General features: G+C 42.1%; 1 protein-coding gene across 3 annotated transcripts in view; it reads left to right on the plus strand.

The window, feature by feature from the left end:
- The first annotated feature begins 3,845 nt into the window (after nucleotides 1-3,845).
- Nucleotides 3,846-16,460, plus strand: part of ADNP (activity dependent neuroprotector homeobox) — a 36,227-nt gene continuing 23,612 nt past the window's right edge. Inside the window, exons 1-3 of one of the 3 annotated variants that reach the window (XM_060185323.1) lie at nucleotides 3,846-4,684; nucleotides 6,718-7,821; nucleotides 8,793-8,846. In XM_060185323.1, the coding sequence (XP_060041306.1) occupies nucleotides 8,828-8,846 (19 nt within the window). In that variant the 5' untranslated portion in view covers nucleotides 3,846-4,684; nucleotides 6,718-7,821; nucleotides 8,793-8,827. The remainder of the gene's footprint in view (nucleotides 4,685-6,717; nucleotides 7,822-8,792; nucleotides 8,847-16,460) is intronic. The other 2 variants (XM_060185315.1, XM_060185331.1) reach the window with 2 other exon arrangements.

The following is a 16,460-nucleotide window of genomic DNA, read 5'->3' on the forward strand; positions in this document are numbered from 1 at the left end:
TTTTGTTTTTTTTAATGTATCCTTAGAACATAAATTATAAGGTAAGGTATATTTCATGGATATCTTTCTTTTTCTTGGTAGAAACTCTGGTTAAATTTTAAATTAGAAAAATGAGCATGTTCTCAATTTTCATTTACTTTTTGCTGTATTAAGAACTATAAAATGTATATACTTTTTTTTCGCAAAACATTGTTTACATATAAAAGATATGACTGCAGAATTTCTTACTGGAGAAAATTTGGAGATATTCTTTACAAAAACTGGTTTCATAGCTTTTTGTATCTAACAGATGTCAAAATAAGAATGCTAATTATATTTAAAAAATAAATGTCTCTATGAATTAAAAAAAAAAAAAAAAAACACCCATGCCCTTCTTTAAAACTATACCTCAAATATCTTAGACCTGACAGCACAATTTTATAAAGTTTGGTTCTTTACAGCTGTTGAGTTGATGAAACACTTCTTTTATCAAAGCAAATCTACTTAAAATATATACTGTTGGGGGTCAGGCAGTGCAAGGACCGGGCTTAAGGCTCCCAGTTCGAGCCCCCGGCTCCCCACCTGCAGGGGAGTTGCTTCACAGGCAGTGAAGCAGGTCTTCAGGTGTCTATATCTTTCTCTCCCCCTCACTGTCTTCCCCTCCTCTCTCCATTTCTCTGTCCTATCCAACAACATCAATAGCAACGATAATAATAACCACAACAACGATAGAAACAACCAGAAGTAAAAAAGGGAAAAAAAAATGGCCTCCAGGAGCAGTGGATTCGTGGTGCAAGCACCAAGCCCCAGCAATAAACCTGGAGGCAAAAAAAAAAAAAAAATATATATATATATATATATATATATATATATATATATATATATGCATATACATACACACACACACACACACTGTTAACTGGACACAGTTTGGCAATAGTTAATAATGTTATTTTCTGAGCAATTTCTATTAAAGGAAAAAATATTGCTTAAATTTAGCTACTCTAGTAATTTGTAACCATCTTATAAAATTAACTAGTTTCCTCAAAACATTTTCATATTATGCTAGGATTCTCATCAAAGCATACATTTATACTAATAAAACAAAAATCCTTTTACTATAGTTCTTCCCATTCACAAAAGTGCTTTTCCACATACAGGTGGTTTAATAAAGCTACTGTGAACATACTGTTTACATTCTCTTAAGAGTAGGTACTTCAAAAAGATAATTTTTTTAACATTTTACTTTATTATTTATTTTTAATGAAAGAGGGAGATAAGAATACTGCTCTGCTCTGGTTTATAGTAGTGCTGGGAATTGAACCTGGGACCTCAGAGCCTCAGTCATGAAAGCCTTTTGCATAAACATTATGCTGTCTCCCCAGCCCAAAAATATGTTTTTTAACTGTAACGTAGCTTTTAGATCATACAGCATCTTTCAAATTTTGGGTAAGATGTTTTTGAGCAAGTTAAGATGAAGAGCATGTTTATTTTACAAATAAAAGGGAAAGATGTCTCAAGTTACTTAGTAACGAACAGCACTCCTAATTACATTTGCCTGCTAAAAAAATTTAAGTCTTGATTTTCCATTTGTATTCCTAACAGAACTTCATACTAAAAAGTAATATGACAGCAGCTTTGGTACCACTTGAGTATTACCAATTCCATAGATGAAGCCATAGTACATATTCCAAATTTCTATTTCACTTTAATCCACAGCTTTGCAACCGACTCATCAGGGACAAACCTTCTTTGGGGAAATAACTACTTTCATCATTAATAATAACTACAAAATTTATCACTATTTGATGCAAAATTAGAACTGAGCTAACATAATAGAAATGAACTATTTTTTAAAAGTCCTTATTTTTCATCTAAATCACAAGTTTTCTTTGTCAAGTTGTGGAGAAGATCAACCACCTCAGTGAAACATCATAAAGTATCGTTTCCTCAGTCCTCACTAGAAGACACCTTTCTTTTTGCCTTTTTACTTGTTTAGATTCTTACCTCACAAACATCACAATATTATCACTATTAGAATGTACAGCAAAGTATTTGAGCAATGAGGACATCCATCATTTGAAATTTGTTTAGAAAAGAATTTGCAATACTTGGATGAGTTTTCGTAGAAAATCTGGCAACTTAAAATACCGTAAATTTTTTTCAAACATTTACATGTGAATGGATCCAGCATTGATTTTTACTTTGCAAATGAGCCCAAAGGTGAAATCCAGATGTCCTTTGTATTATCACTATGAGATCTAAGGAAAATTAAAACTTAATTCATATTCCTGTTGCCTATTTTATCTTTTTATTTATTTTACTTGATCAAACAAAGAGAAATTGAGAGTGAAGTGAGAGATAGAGAGGGAGACAGAGACACCTGCACCCCTGCTTCACTGCTTGTGAAGTTTTCCCCTCTGCAGGTGGGGACTGGGGGCTTGAACCTTGGTCCTTATGCACTGTAATGTGTGTACATAACCAGGTGGGCCATCACCTGGCCCTAGCTTTTGCCTATTTCCAACATATAATAATTTCATCTTTCTTATTCAGATGCCCCCCTACTTTCTTGCAGATACTGTTTTCCCTTTTAATCTTCTAGATTTCTTTTTTCTACATCTTGTTCATTTTAAACTTTAGCAGTTTCAAAAATTAGTGCAATACTGTGTTGGATGGAACAGTTTTTCAAAGTTGCTAAAGTCATAGATACCGAGCTATAAGTAAACACAATTTGAAAATTTGTATAAATTTGCAATTTTTATGTTTTTTTAAATATATATTTAAAGATTTTATTTATGAGAAAGGAAGCACATGTGCTCCCCTGGGGATAGAACTCTGGGACCTCATGCTTGAGAGTTCAAAGCTTTACCACTGCGCCACCTCCCGGACCACACAAGTGTATTTTTATTTCATTTTAATTTAATTCATTTTATTTCATTTTATTGACTTTGGGACCCCAGTCATTAACATTTCTTCTTTTGTTTTTAAACCGGAACACTGTTTAAACTGTGGTGTACGGAGCGTTGAACCTAGAACCAGGGATTAAATTATGAAAGTCAATAACTTAAACTTTCTCCCCAGTTTATGTTCAGTTTTCATATTCTTTGGCAGAATTGTGTTGTACTCTTTGAAAAGTGTATTCCAAACAAAAATGTTGAGATAATGGGCTGGTTGGGGTTGACCTAACTTTACAAACATAAAATGTGCTGTTCAGTTTGGGGGGCACTACTATAGACTTTTCGAGACCACTTGACAACATCATTCGTCATTAGGCTTCACCAGTTCTGTGTTTTCAAAATGTTAGGTTTCCTTTTTTTGTTTTCCCTCCAGAACCCATGACTGGCTCTTACAAGTCAAGCCCCAGGGTTACTTAGAGCCTGCCTTCTGCAAAACCCAGACCCTGTCCGCCCAATTAGGAATGAGACAGGTGTCCTTGAGGTGGTGTCACAAGTTGGTGTGAGGCACGAGGCCCTCACACCTCGTTTATGGCAGGAGGCCTCAGGCATGAGGATGTCCCTGCCCCTTCCCGCTGCTGTCCAGCCCGTGAGAACTCCAGCCTCCCAGCACGTGCAGCCTCCCGGCTGCCTGCACAACCCCCTCCCGCCAGATGTAGTCCAGGCCCAGTTGGGCCCGCGCAAGGATCTCCAGCATGGCCACCTGACTGAGTGCAGGGCGTCCTGCGGCTCGTTGCTTGTGCCTCCGCCGCCGGCGCTGCGGCCAGAAGAAGGCGTCTGCTGTGCACACCGGCCCGGGAAGCGCACTGCGGCCATTATCCGCGGCGCCTCCTAGTGGGTCAATGGCAAATTCTTTTGGTTCTCGCGAGAGTTCCTTCTCAAGTGGGTATTATATAATTCCCCCCTAGGTGGGGTGGGAGTGTTGGTGCCACCCTTCCTCTGAAAGTTAGGTGCAAGCACAGGTGAGAGTAAGAAAGTTGTTCCTGGGCTACAGGGAGGGAAAGGGTACTGGCCCCCACTGCCCCCCTACTTAGCTGGACAATGAGTCCTCTTATGCTAATGAGCGCTTACGTCACTTCCGCTCTTTCTCGGCCGCCATTTTGGCTAGGGCAGGTTCGGGAACTCGCTCTGAGACGCTTGTATTGTCTGCTGAGGGGAGACGCGGGATCAGCCCCCTCCCCCGCCCGTTGCCGCCACCGCCTCCGCCGGCCCGGTCTCCCCTCCGCCGCCCGCCGGGATCCATGAGCTGAATTCCCGCCCCCCCCACAAGGCCGCCGCCATCTTGTGCCCCCTCCCCCTCCCGCAGGCAGCGCTAAGGGGGATTTTGGCGTCTCCTCAGACACAGCTCCCTCTCTCGGCCCCGGCTGCTGAGGAGCTACAGGAGCGCGGCCGCCGCCGCCCGCCCGCCCGCGCCGGTGAAGCCGCCTCGCGCACACCCTCCGTCTCCTCCCTCCGCCCCTCCTTTGTCTGCACCGCTCGACGACGCTGCCGCCGCCGCCGCCACCGCCTGCGCGGGGACTGGAGGGAGCCGCTCGCGCCGCCGCTGCCGCCGCCCGCCGCTCTGCTGCGCCCGCCGCGCCCCCCGGCAGCAGCCGCGGCCGCGGCGCGAGCCGGAGTCCGCCGAGACCCCCGAACCGGCGCCCGCCGAGGCCCCGGGCGCGCCCTCGCCACCGCCGTGCCGCCGCCCGCCCGCCGCCGCCGCCCGGCCCCCGAGCACGCCGGCCCCGCGCGCGCCTCGAGGCCGACTGAAGGTAAGCCCCGGCGGCCGCCGCGCGGACCGAGCCGCCCGAGCCGCTCCCACAGCCGCCCGCCCGTCCGTCCCGGCGCGGCGCGGCGCGGCGCGCATTGTCCGTCCGCAGCCCTGCGGCCGCGCGCGGCTCCGCCTGCACGGCCCCGCGCGGACCGCTACCTGCCGGCCGCCTCGGGGGCCGGCCGCCGCCTCCTGCAGCCCGACCCCCGCCAGCCCGCCAAGGCCGGCAGCCCGCCCCGCCGGCCGAGCCTGAGCCGCTAATGGCATCTCCCTCCACCCCGCCCCCAGCAAACGCTTCTCCCACCCTAGAAACTAATCCCTGCCTCCCGCCCCCCGAAAACGAGCCCCCCACGCACACCCCCAGTGCCTGGGACCAGCCTTCCGCCAGGTCTACCCACCCTTAGCTGGGGGGGTGCGGGGGGCGGGGAGCATGCATGGCTTGGAGTGAAAGTCTTCGCCTCGCCTGTGCGACCCTTCTCCTCTCCAGACCTGCTCCCCTTTTGCCCTGACCAGAGACTTCCACCACCCCCTTCTCCTCAGGCTTAGTACCTGATCAGCACGACCGCTTTCTTACAAAGCACCCTGAAGCCCAACTTTGTAACTAGGTGATAGGAAACGGCGACCCAGAGAGCTGGGAGAGATTGGTTTTTAATGCAATGAAAAGAAAGGGGAGTAGTTCTTCGAGTATCTTCTATTCACCTCTTCTTTCCTTCGGGCTGCCTGCCTGCCTGCCTTCCCCACCCCTCCCCCCCAACCTGGATGTCTGTCTGCTGGAAAAGGCGCGAGTGCTTCTCTTCCTCTTCTGCCGAGACTGGCGCTAACGTCTAATGATCCTTTCTAGCTACACACAACCCACACTAAGTCTTCCGGGTGCTCTTGCATTCACCCATTCCTTTGGACAGTTCTTGCCATAATCCCATTTCTCAGACAAAGGCTTAGGAGGGGAAAAGAACCAAACTGTTTTCTGTGCTTGCATTTTAATGTTATTCATCCTCACACACCCAGTTCCTATCCCAGAAGCTTCTTGTGCCAGTGTCTTCAGCCTTCAGATCGTGACAAGTACTACTACTTCTGGGTGGCTTGATACAGTTTCTTTAGAAATCTGCATTGTTGCTTCTGGTTTATGGCCATGAAGAAAATACCAGCCCCCACCCAAAATGCACCGCAGCCAAGTCGGCTAAAGGCGATGAGTGTTGGGATCAGTAGGGGGCGCATTCCCTGCACTGGGTAAGGCTGCAGATGGGGGGAAGGGCCCCAGAGCTAGAACAGGATGTGCTTCACAGCGCCTTCTACAGACCATGGGAAAATGGGCCCAGCAAGACACACTCTCTGCACTCTTCAGTTGGAGAGCTGACAGCAACATGGCGAAGGAATAAGTGAGTCGAGAGCAGTGATTTTTCTTCTTTTAAGGAATCCACCCTGTATTTCAGAACTTGTCTCTTTACTTAATCAAAACTTGACCCATATTTGTTCTTGACATATCACCTTGACTCATCCTTGGTACACAGATTTATCCTCAGCAGTAAATTCATCTTAAACTTTGAATATGTCATCACCTTCCAGGGTCAGGTAGTAAAAGGGAAAGTGGAAAGCCTGAGAATGGGTTTGGGGCTAGTGCTGATTATATCCCTTCTTCATGACCCAAATCTTCTCAACTCTTTGAGAGTTAAGAGCTTCTTGAGAGATGTTAGATGTTTGTGGGATAATTTTCATAAGCATGTGGAAAAGTGTCATGATTTACCAAGTCTTGTTGGTAAACATCAAGCCCATGTTGAGTTCTTCATTGTCAAACTCAACACAGTTGATTGCAAAATTTTGTTTTCTTCTATCTTAGGGCTCATCATCATTGTTCAGCATCTGATTAGCTCAGTGTTGGCACCAGTCTTCTGTAAGCCACCCACCTTCTTAGAGTGTTGATTTCTATAGAATTTACTCCTCTTGTTTCCACAGATGATAGATAACACAGTGTGAAACCTAGGACCTAACTTTTGCACCTTGAGGCACAAGGTCATACTTTTTGTACTCTACTCATAGGTGGCCTAGTGTTTATGCCCTGAACTACCACTTTGACGATCTGGATTCCATGCCTGCCTTGTTCTTTGGAACACATTGTCAGGTCACACCAGTGGATATATTTACTTGGAAGTTGGAAACTGCAGCCACAGGGAACTCAGAGACTTCTTCCTCCTTTATCATTACCAAAGCCAACACTTCCAAAATGGTGACTTAACCTCACTCCTCCAGGAATCCACTGGAGCTGATTACACTAGTGGGTTCTGAACAGAGAAATTGCAACTTATATCTCAACAGTTACTGAGCTTCTAAACACTTGAAAGATTCTCTGCTCTGAACAGGCTCTTCCATGAACGCGTATTTGCTACCAACAGTTGACAGTTGTTGGTACTCTCAGTTACAAATAACTGAATAGATATATCAAGATTAATTTGCAAGCTTAGTTGGGTATATTCAGATAGCCATTTGGTCCTTATTTCATTGAGCATTTGCCACCAGATAACATTGTCAGTGAAAAGGAGGCAGCTTGATTAAAACAGTCCCTTAGAAACTGACTATACTGCTTTTGTAATTTTTTTAGTAAACAGAATCAGATAGTAAATCTAAAATAGTATTTTTAACTTTGAGTACTGTTTAGTATTAGATAAGCTGATCCAATTTTGACTTGTATTTGTTCTTCAGAAGTTAGTCAAGTTTTTTAAGTGAGTAATTTGAAGACAGCTTATTTGGGAGTATGTGGAGGTGAAGTTTACAAAGGTGTTTTTGTTTGGTTTAGCAAATTATGCATAAGATAGTGTTAAAAACTGATGTCCTTAGTACCAATAGCTATTCTCCCCTACTTAGGAAAACTTTCTCCGAGTCCTTAGAAAGTCCATATCTTACAGAGTTTCAAAGATTTCCTAGCTTTGACTCTCAAGTAAAAAAAAAAAAAAAAAAAAAAAAAAAGGTTAAACAATAAGCATAAAGACTGGGATTTGGATGAACTGTGAAGAAAGATTGCTAACAGCTTCACTTGGAGTGTAGGGAATAGGTATTAGATACTAAAGTAGTCTCTCTCTTTTTTTTTAAGATTTTATTTATTTATTAATGAGGAAGATAGGAGAGAAAGTACCAGACATCACTCTGGTACATATGCTGTTGAGGATCAAACTCAGGTCTTCTTGTCTGAAGGTCTAGTGCTTTATCTACTGCGCCACCTCCCAAACCACAAGTTGTTTCTTCTCTACTTTGATGCACGTTGAAAACTTTCTGGAGACTACTTTATGGAAGCTTCTTTGTCTACATTAAATTAATTTTAATTTTTTTTGTTTGTTTCTTTATAATCTATTAATAATATAGTATGTTGGGGGCCCAGGAGGTGGTTCAGTAGACAAAGCTTTGGACTGTGAAACATGAGGTTCTGAGTTCAGTCCCCATCATCTCATCTGTCAGAGTGATGTTCTGATTCTCAGTAAGTATATGTATCACACTGAGTAAACCTCTAGAGCACTGACCTATCTTAGATGGTTTTAAACATAGAGACTTGGTTTTACTTAAAATCTCTTTTTTTGTCTTAAAACCAGAGTATAGGAAAAGCTCTTAATACTACTTAGACTATAATATAAGTAGTCACTATGTGGACCTGAATAAGTTTCAAATAAGTTCTTAATTGCTATTGTTTTGCAGAACCAATCTCAAGGTTGGTGATTTCTTTTAAAAATAATGAATAAGTAAACAATAAGTGTTCTTTTGATCAAAGCAGATCTTTTTGTGAAAATGTGCTTGCTTCCAAATAATGATTGAGCCTTTGTTAACTAAAAGAGTTTTAATTTTAATTTTTTTTTTTTTTTTAGATATATTTATGAGAAGAAAGGGAGAGAGAACCAGAGCATCACTGGTTGTCCAAGGCTTTATCAAACACTTTGCCACCTCCTGGGTTTTGGCAGTCAATTTTCATTGTAACATCCATATATATGTGTGTCATTACTAAGTGCATAATTATTTAAGGTTCGCTATGTATGAAATTGTGGCTTTCTTTGTTGCTTCTTACACATTTAAAGGTGTTATTAAAAATCTAAGTATTTTGAAATTTTAAACAAAGTTTTTTCCTCCCATAGTTTTGCAAAGCCTCGCAGTATTAGGCCTGAAGCAAATGCTGTATTTTGCTGATGGTAAATATATTTTATATTTATATATATATACACAGACACGCACACTAACAGCATATTTTATGTTGTTAGTTTTGAAACTCGGCATTTGAATTTGCTATGAACTAAAATCCCCACCTTCATTTATCAACTAGATTGATATTTTGAGTGTAAAAGCTGCTTACTTGTATATTTTCATTTTCTACATTGGTGACAGACAATTTATAAAAGAAACCATCAGGGTTTGCCTGGCTTGAGTGGCCATTGTAACTTTATGACTTGCTCTTCTGACCCTGTTAATATTGGACAGGAGGATTGTGCTTCCTCATTCTCTTGGTGTCTTGGTATCTATGTTTTCATCATGTTAAGTTCGCTTATCTGACAGCTTAGCTGTCAATGGGAGAATTCATTTTCTGTTTCATTGGAAGGAGAGAGCTCTTCTCACATTACCAGGCTCCTTAAATTGGAATATATATCATCAGGTGGGTTTTTTGTTGTTGTTTTGTTTTTTTATAGGACAGAGAGAAATGAAGAGGGGGAGAGAAAGATAGACACCTGCAGACCTGCTTCACTGCTTGTGAAGCGACTCCCTGGCAGGTGGGGAGCTGGGGGTTCGAACCAGGATCCTTCCTCTAGTCCTTGCACTTTGTGCCACCTGCACTTAACCCCCTGTGCTACCACCCAACTCCCGCCAGGTGTGTTTTTTTTAACGTAATTATTTTGGAGAGACAGAAATGACTAGGGAAGGGGTAAACAGAAAGAAAGATGGAGGGAATCAGGTGGTAACTCAGTGGGTTAAGCACAGGTGGCACAAAGCACAAGGACCAGTGTAAGGATCCCGGTTTGACCCCCCAGCTCCCCACCTGCAGGGGAGTCACTTCATAATCGGTGAAGCAGGTCTGCAGGTGTCTTATCTTTCTCTCCTTCTCTCTGTCTTCCCCTCTTCTATTTCTCTCTGTCCTATCCAACAATGACGACAAGGGCAACAAAAAGGAAGAAATACAAAAAGAAAGACGGACCTGCAGCACTGCTTCACTACCCATGAAGCTCCCTACCCACCCACCCTGGCAAGTGGGAATGGGGCGCAGCTTGAACTGGGTTCCTTGTACACTGTAATGTATATACTCTTTACAAGGTGTGCTGCCACTGAACCCCGATTCCTTTAACTTTTTCAGTTCTTTGTTCCTTCATCTCTTTGTATGCACTCTTTGTCCTCCCAATTACAAGTTCATTGAGATGGCAGTTAACAAACTTCCTTAGTTTTATTGGTCCCTACCTTGGTTGTAAGACTGTAGGTAGAAAAATCTTTGAATTGGACTGGGAAGATAGCATAATAGTAATGCAAACGACTCTTATGCCTGAAGCTCTGAAATCCCAGATTCAATCCCCAGTACCACCAGAGCTGAGCGGTACTCTCTCTGATAGAGGTAAAAAAAAAAAAATTCTGCAGTCTTTCAGGAATTCCAACAGTGTTCTAGAAATAGAGATTTGGAAACAGGAGAACATGAAAGACTTAGTAAGAAGACTGTCCTGAACATGCACTGCAATTTAAGATTTAACTCAAAAATATAGTTCATGTGCTGGGTTTGTAGGATAACTCACCTGGAAAGACGCCTCCCCCCTTTTGTCATACAGCTGACCTAGATTTGAGCCCTGTGACACTGGGGGAAGCTTGGTGCTGTGGTCTCCCTCCCTTTCTCTGTCTCCTTTTCTGTCAGTGATGAAACGCTGACTCTTAACAAAAAAAATTAAATATGTAATAATACACATTTTAATTCAATAAAGATTTATAATTGAGTTGTTTATCTCTTGATTTGTGTGTATGTGTTACTTGTGTGATTTGGTTGATATCTTGGATAAAGATGACTTGTAAGTTTAAAGACATTCCCCCACCCTTGCTGGCTTTTGTGGTGTTGTAAGATGGGGGAAAGAAAAAAAAAAAACTTTCCTTTTGGTTTCCCTAGCACTTTATAAGCATTCTCCAGTCTCCCAGGACTGTTCTTTCCAAGTAGGGAAATCAAGGCACTACCATATGCAGTTGTGTCTAGGCAAGGATTTTTATAGTGCTCCTGTGCACTGTTTGGCTAATGAGGGCTCAAATGAATGCTTCATAGCTTTCATTTGTAGTAATGTTTTGTGTTTCTGTTGATAAATCAGCTGATACCCAAAGATTACAAATGGAAGCTAGCCACACCCAAACAGAAAAGTGCTGGTGAAAATTGTGGTTGGTTGAAGTAGCATAGCATGTGTCTGTTTTGAAGTTGTTTGACAGTATAAAAAGACATATTGCTTATGGTCCCATTGCTTTTCCCCACTGCTTAGGTTTAGGACAGTCTTGTACCTTCTCTGGGTAGTTATTTTTACTCAAGCAGATAATTGCTGGCTTTGCCCTTCTCCCTATTCCTTTTGCATCTCTTCCCCCTCCTTTTGTGTTTGTTTTTGTTGTGTTTTTTTATTTCCTTTTCTGAGCCTTGTGTGCTTTATTTAAGAGTTTATTTGAAACCTGTCCTTCCTTTAAAAAAACTAAAAGTTTTCTGCTGCAAGTTGATAATTGATAATCTCTTGTAAAGTGATCTCTTTTAAAACCTGGTGGCATAACTGAAGAAACTTGTAATGACAGTGTCAGAATTTATTAGAATTTAATTTGGGTTTGTTTTATTTTTTTAATGACTCATTTATTACATATGAGAAAGTTTCATACAAGCTACAGCTCCCTTCTGGTGTATGTGGTACCAGGGATCAAAGTGTGGATTTCATCATGCACATCCAGCGCTCAACCGGTTGAGCTATGTTTTTTAATGGGGGAGGTGTTTTACAGTTGGGAGAGGGGATAGCATAATGATTATGCAAAGAGATTCTCCTGCATGAGGCTCCAAAGCCCAGATTTAGTCCCCCACACCTATATAAGCCAGAACTTAGGAGTGCTCTGGTAAAAATAACTAATACAGTAGAAGGCAGGTGGTGGCATACCTGGTTGAGTGCACACATTACCAGGCACTAGGACTAAGGTTCAAATCCTTAGTCCCGGGAGTCGGCCAGTAGCACAGTGGGTTATGCGTATATGGCACAAAGCACAAGGACCCACATAAGGATCCTGGTTCAAGCCCCTGGCTCCCTGCCTTCAGGGGAGTCGCTTCACAGGCAGTGAAGCAGGTCTACAGGTGTCTTTCTCTCCCTTCTCTGTCTTCCCCTCCTCTCTCCATTTCTCTCTGTCCTATCCAACAACGACAACAATAACTATAACAAAAAAACAAGGGCAACAAAAGGGAATAAATAAGTATTTACAAAAACAAAAAAAATCCTTAGTCCCCACATGCAATGAGGAAGCTTTCAAATAGTGAGCAGTATTGCAAGTATCTCTTTTGTCTCTTTCCCTCCCTCATCCCCCTTCTCCTCTTAATTTCTCACCTATCAAATAAAAGATGTATTTAAAATAAATAATACAGTACAGTTGTTAACACACAGGTGCAGTTTTCATTTTGCATGGCTGGAGTCTGCAAAATATTCTCATCCCCAACTTCAGCCCTATCCCTCCATTATGAACCAGGTCTCAATGTGTGCCTTCTCCAGTCTTTTGTGTAGTGCACTTATTTGAGCTATTTTCCACAGCTAATATTTGTGGGTAGGGCTAGTGAAACCGTATAGTGATTATGCAAAAAGAGTTTCATGCCTGAGACTCCCAATGTCCCATCAGCACCATAAGTCAGCTGAGGTAGGTAGGGGTGTGTGTGGGTGTGTGTCTGTGTCATTTAAATAACTTTTAATCTGTGGGTAAAATATAAGAATTTAGCTGTCACAAAACATGATGCAAAAAATATTTTGGTTAAACTTTTGACCCTAAGAAAACTTGAAGATGAATCAAGGAACTTTTCCTGTTATTCAAAAATGGTGGGAAAAGCCCATATCCCAATTACTATGGTAAAGTTCTTTCTGAGTAGGTTTGATAAAAGCAAAACATAAAAGTTTAATTAAGAATATAAGATAAGGAACCAGACGGTGGCACACCTTGTTAAGCATACACAGTGCACAAGGACCTGGGTTCAAGCTCCTTGTCCCCACCCACAGAGAGAAAGCTTTGTGAGTGGTAAAGTAGGGCTGCAAATGTCTGTCTGTCTCTCTCTCTCTATTTCTGTCTATCCAATAAATAAAGATAATTAAACAATAAAAAAAGAATATAAGATAATGTCCTTTTTATTCCACTAGGTGCAAAATAATTGGTGTGCTTTTGGAACTATTACAAACGGACATTTACTGATGTCTCCATAGAAATTGTATCCTCACATAAATTGATTTCCTTTTTTCACATTTTCATAAGTCAGATGATTGACCTATATTGACAACTAAGCTCTGAGTCTATGGAGTGCATGTTTAGGCAACAAAGTGCTGGATTCACTCTACAATGTTTTCCTGCCTCACTAGAATGCTGTAGAGTGCATGTCATACTAATGTGTGTGACCTGGTTTCAAGCCCCTGCACCCCATGAAGTGGCATGGCATTAGGGAAAGCTGTAGTGCTCTGGCATCTCTGCCTCTATCTGAAATAAAAAGAATGAAAAAGCTTTGAGTGCCACTGAATTTGTAAAGCTGAGAATATGCTAATTCAGAGATGTTTCACATTAATGAATTTAAAGTGTTGTACAGTGTTGAGAGATATCTCAGCATATCTGCATGCCTGAAGCCCCAGTTTCCATCCCTAGCACTACTATATGCCAAAGCTGAGCAGTGTCTGTCTCTCTTCCTCTCTAAAATATATATATATATTTTTTAAATATAAGTATGTAAGTGTGAATGCACATTGTGTGTGTGAACAGATCTTTGGCAACCAGGCAACCATATTTGACTCTTGGGAATAATAAAATAGGCAAGGTTTTTCCAAACTATGCCCTGGTAGAACTTTGAATTTGCAGAATTTGCTCTAACCAGATGGCTTATGAGATACTGGAGAGCTCTAGTCACCGTGTCACCTCCCAGGCCACTGAACTCAGGATTTTCAAAGTAGTTATTCTAGTATCTGATCTGGTTTTAGGTAAGTAATAATGATAGCTACTTTTAAGCACATTAGCTAGCATCATCTCATATGATCATTCTAATAATGAACATTGGAACTGTGTCCTGCTTGTATATGCCCATAAGGAATCTGACCTCCAGGTGTTAGGTAATATTGTAGAGATTGTAAAGCTAATGAGTGGCACAGCATAGGGTTAAATGCAGATCTGTCTCTCCAGTTTTATAACTATATTCTTAGCAACTACGTAAGGCCCTGCCAATTTCAAGCCCACCCCCCACCACAGTGGGGAAGCTTCAGTGCTATGATGTATTTCTTCCTGTCCCTATCTCTACCTGGAATGATGAAGTCCCAGCAACCTCTAAAAAAAAGGAGGAAGAGAAGGAAGATAATATATAGTCCTGTTGGAAAACAGATTGGTTTGTTATATTTTATTTTGGTTGGGACAAAGAGGCAGAGAGAAAGTGAAAGAGACCACAGCATGGAAGCTTCCTTCAACACAGTAGGGGCCGGGCTCGAATCTGGGTCACACACGGGCAGAGCAGCATAGTATCCAAGTGAGCTATTTCACCAGCCCGCCTCTCTCCTTCCTTCCTTCCTTCCTTTCTTCCTTCCTTCCTTCCTTCCTTTTTTTCCAACAGAAAACTGCTCAGCTCTGGCATGTTGTGGTGCCAGGGATTGAACCTAGGAAGGACCTTTTGTGCCTCGATCTGTTGCGCTTTTGATGGCATTATCTTTCAGGCCTTTGAGCCATATTCTGTTTTGTTAATTCAGTATCTTTGTATGACTCTGGTAATCTTTCAGTTGGGAATGTGCAGGATGGTCATGAATGTCCTCAGGTAATCCTAATAATTTGCAAAGCAGTATACCCACTTGTCATCAGCTTCTTCTAAACTTTTATTTAGACTAGACTACCACTCAGCTCTGGGTATTTGCAGTGCCAGAGACGGGACCTGGGGCCTCCAGCATGCAAGGTCTGAGCCCTACCACCGGGTCTTCCAGACCTTTTTTAATGAAACCTGCCCAGCAGAAGCAGCTTAATTATTAAATTTCTATTTGGATTTTCTGTGTCATATTTCTACATCCATACTGTAGCATCTCCTCAAACTGTAGCATCTCCTCAATGATTACCAGATACGGTTCGGGCTCTAGCTTCATGCCCAACCAAGGCCTCCACCCAGTCTCCAACTTCCCTTTCCAACCTTGTTTTTATTACTAATTACTTACAAGCTCAACATGGTAGCCATTCTGCCCCTCCTCATTAACCTACTTCAGGAGCCTTGCCAGCTAATTCTTTGCATACATGCATATTCTCAACTTAGTGACCCCTGTTCTGCAGCTACTTTGACCCACCCTATCCTCACCTGTGCTAATAATGATCTCTTCCTCTTAGGACACAAATGTGTGACACAATGCACATTTTATTATGATATATATATTTTTTTAACTATTGTAGATATCAGGTATCATTTGTAAACCCTTTCTAAGTAGGAACTACTCAGCCTACTATGTGCCAGCCACAGATGTGAATGCTAGGCTTATGTGGGGTTGAAGACTGAGGGCTGGAGAGTTCACTGGGTAGAGTGCCTACCTTGCCATTGAGTGGCATTTCTGAGTGAAAAGCAGCAGGAAGTGGGAACTTTGAAATCATACCCTGGCTCATCCAGAAAAGAACGTTCTTTTAAATGTGCCTTATTTTGGTGTACCCTGCTTTTTTTTTTTTTTAAGATATTATAGTCTTTTTTAAAAATTTCTTTGTTGGGGATTAATAGTTTATAGTCAACAGTAAAATACAATAGTTTGTACATGCATAACATTTCCCAGTTTGTTTTTTTTATTTTATCAGAGTATTGATCATCTCTGGCGTATGGTGGTGCAAGGGATTGAACCTGGGACTTTGGAGCCTCAGGCATGAGAGTCTCTACATAACCATTATGCTATCTATTCCCCCCCCACACTAGGTCCTTCTCTGCTGTCATGTCCCAGGACTGGACACCACCCCCCTGTCTTTTACTTTGGTGTAATACACCAATACCCTGCATATTTTGATAACTTCATTCATGAGTTAAGATTAGAAAAATTGATCTCTGCTGAAGGATTGACTTAAAGTGACTGTATCTAACAAAATACTTTTATCAATTACAGCTTGAGGTCATAATTTTATTAAATCTCTTAATTCATCTGTGTTGAGCATTAAAAATAAATTAACTTAAAAGTCATGGTGTGACTAGAATTTTGGTGACTAATGATGTGATGGACCAGTGTGTTTATCTTCTGTTAGATTTTTGTTTGGATATTAATGAGCCACATCAACACATAAGAAGACAAAATTTGCTTAAAGTACTAAAAATTAAATTTTATTTCTATCCTTAAGACACTGGTTTTTGTGTTTTTTATAGAAGAAAAAAGAAATGAGAGCCAAAGGGCCGGGTGGTGGCACACCTGTTTGAGTACACATGTTACAGTGTGCAAGGCCCCCAGGTTCAAGCCCCAGTCCCCACCTGCAGGGGGAAAGCTTCATGAGTGGTGAAGCAGGGGTACAGGTGTCTGTCTCTCACCTCCTTCCCTCTTGATTTCTGGTTGTCTATCCAATAAATAAATAAAGGTAATAAAAAGGGGATCTGCAGCACTGCG

Source organism: Erinaceus europaeus, chromosome 1 (genome assembly GCF_950295315.1).
Source record: "Erinaceus europaeus chromosome 1, mEriEur2.1, whole genome shotgun sequence".
In the NCBI taxonomy this organism is placed as follows: domain Eukaryota; kingdom Metazoa; phylum Chordata; class Mammalia; order Eulipotyphla; family Erinaceidae; genus Erinaceus; species Erinaceus europaeus.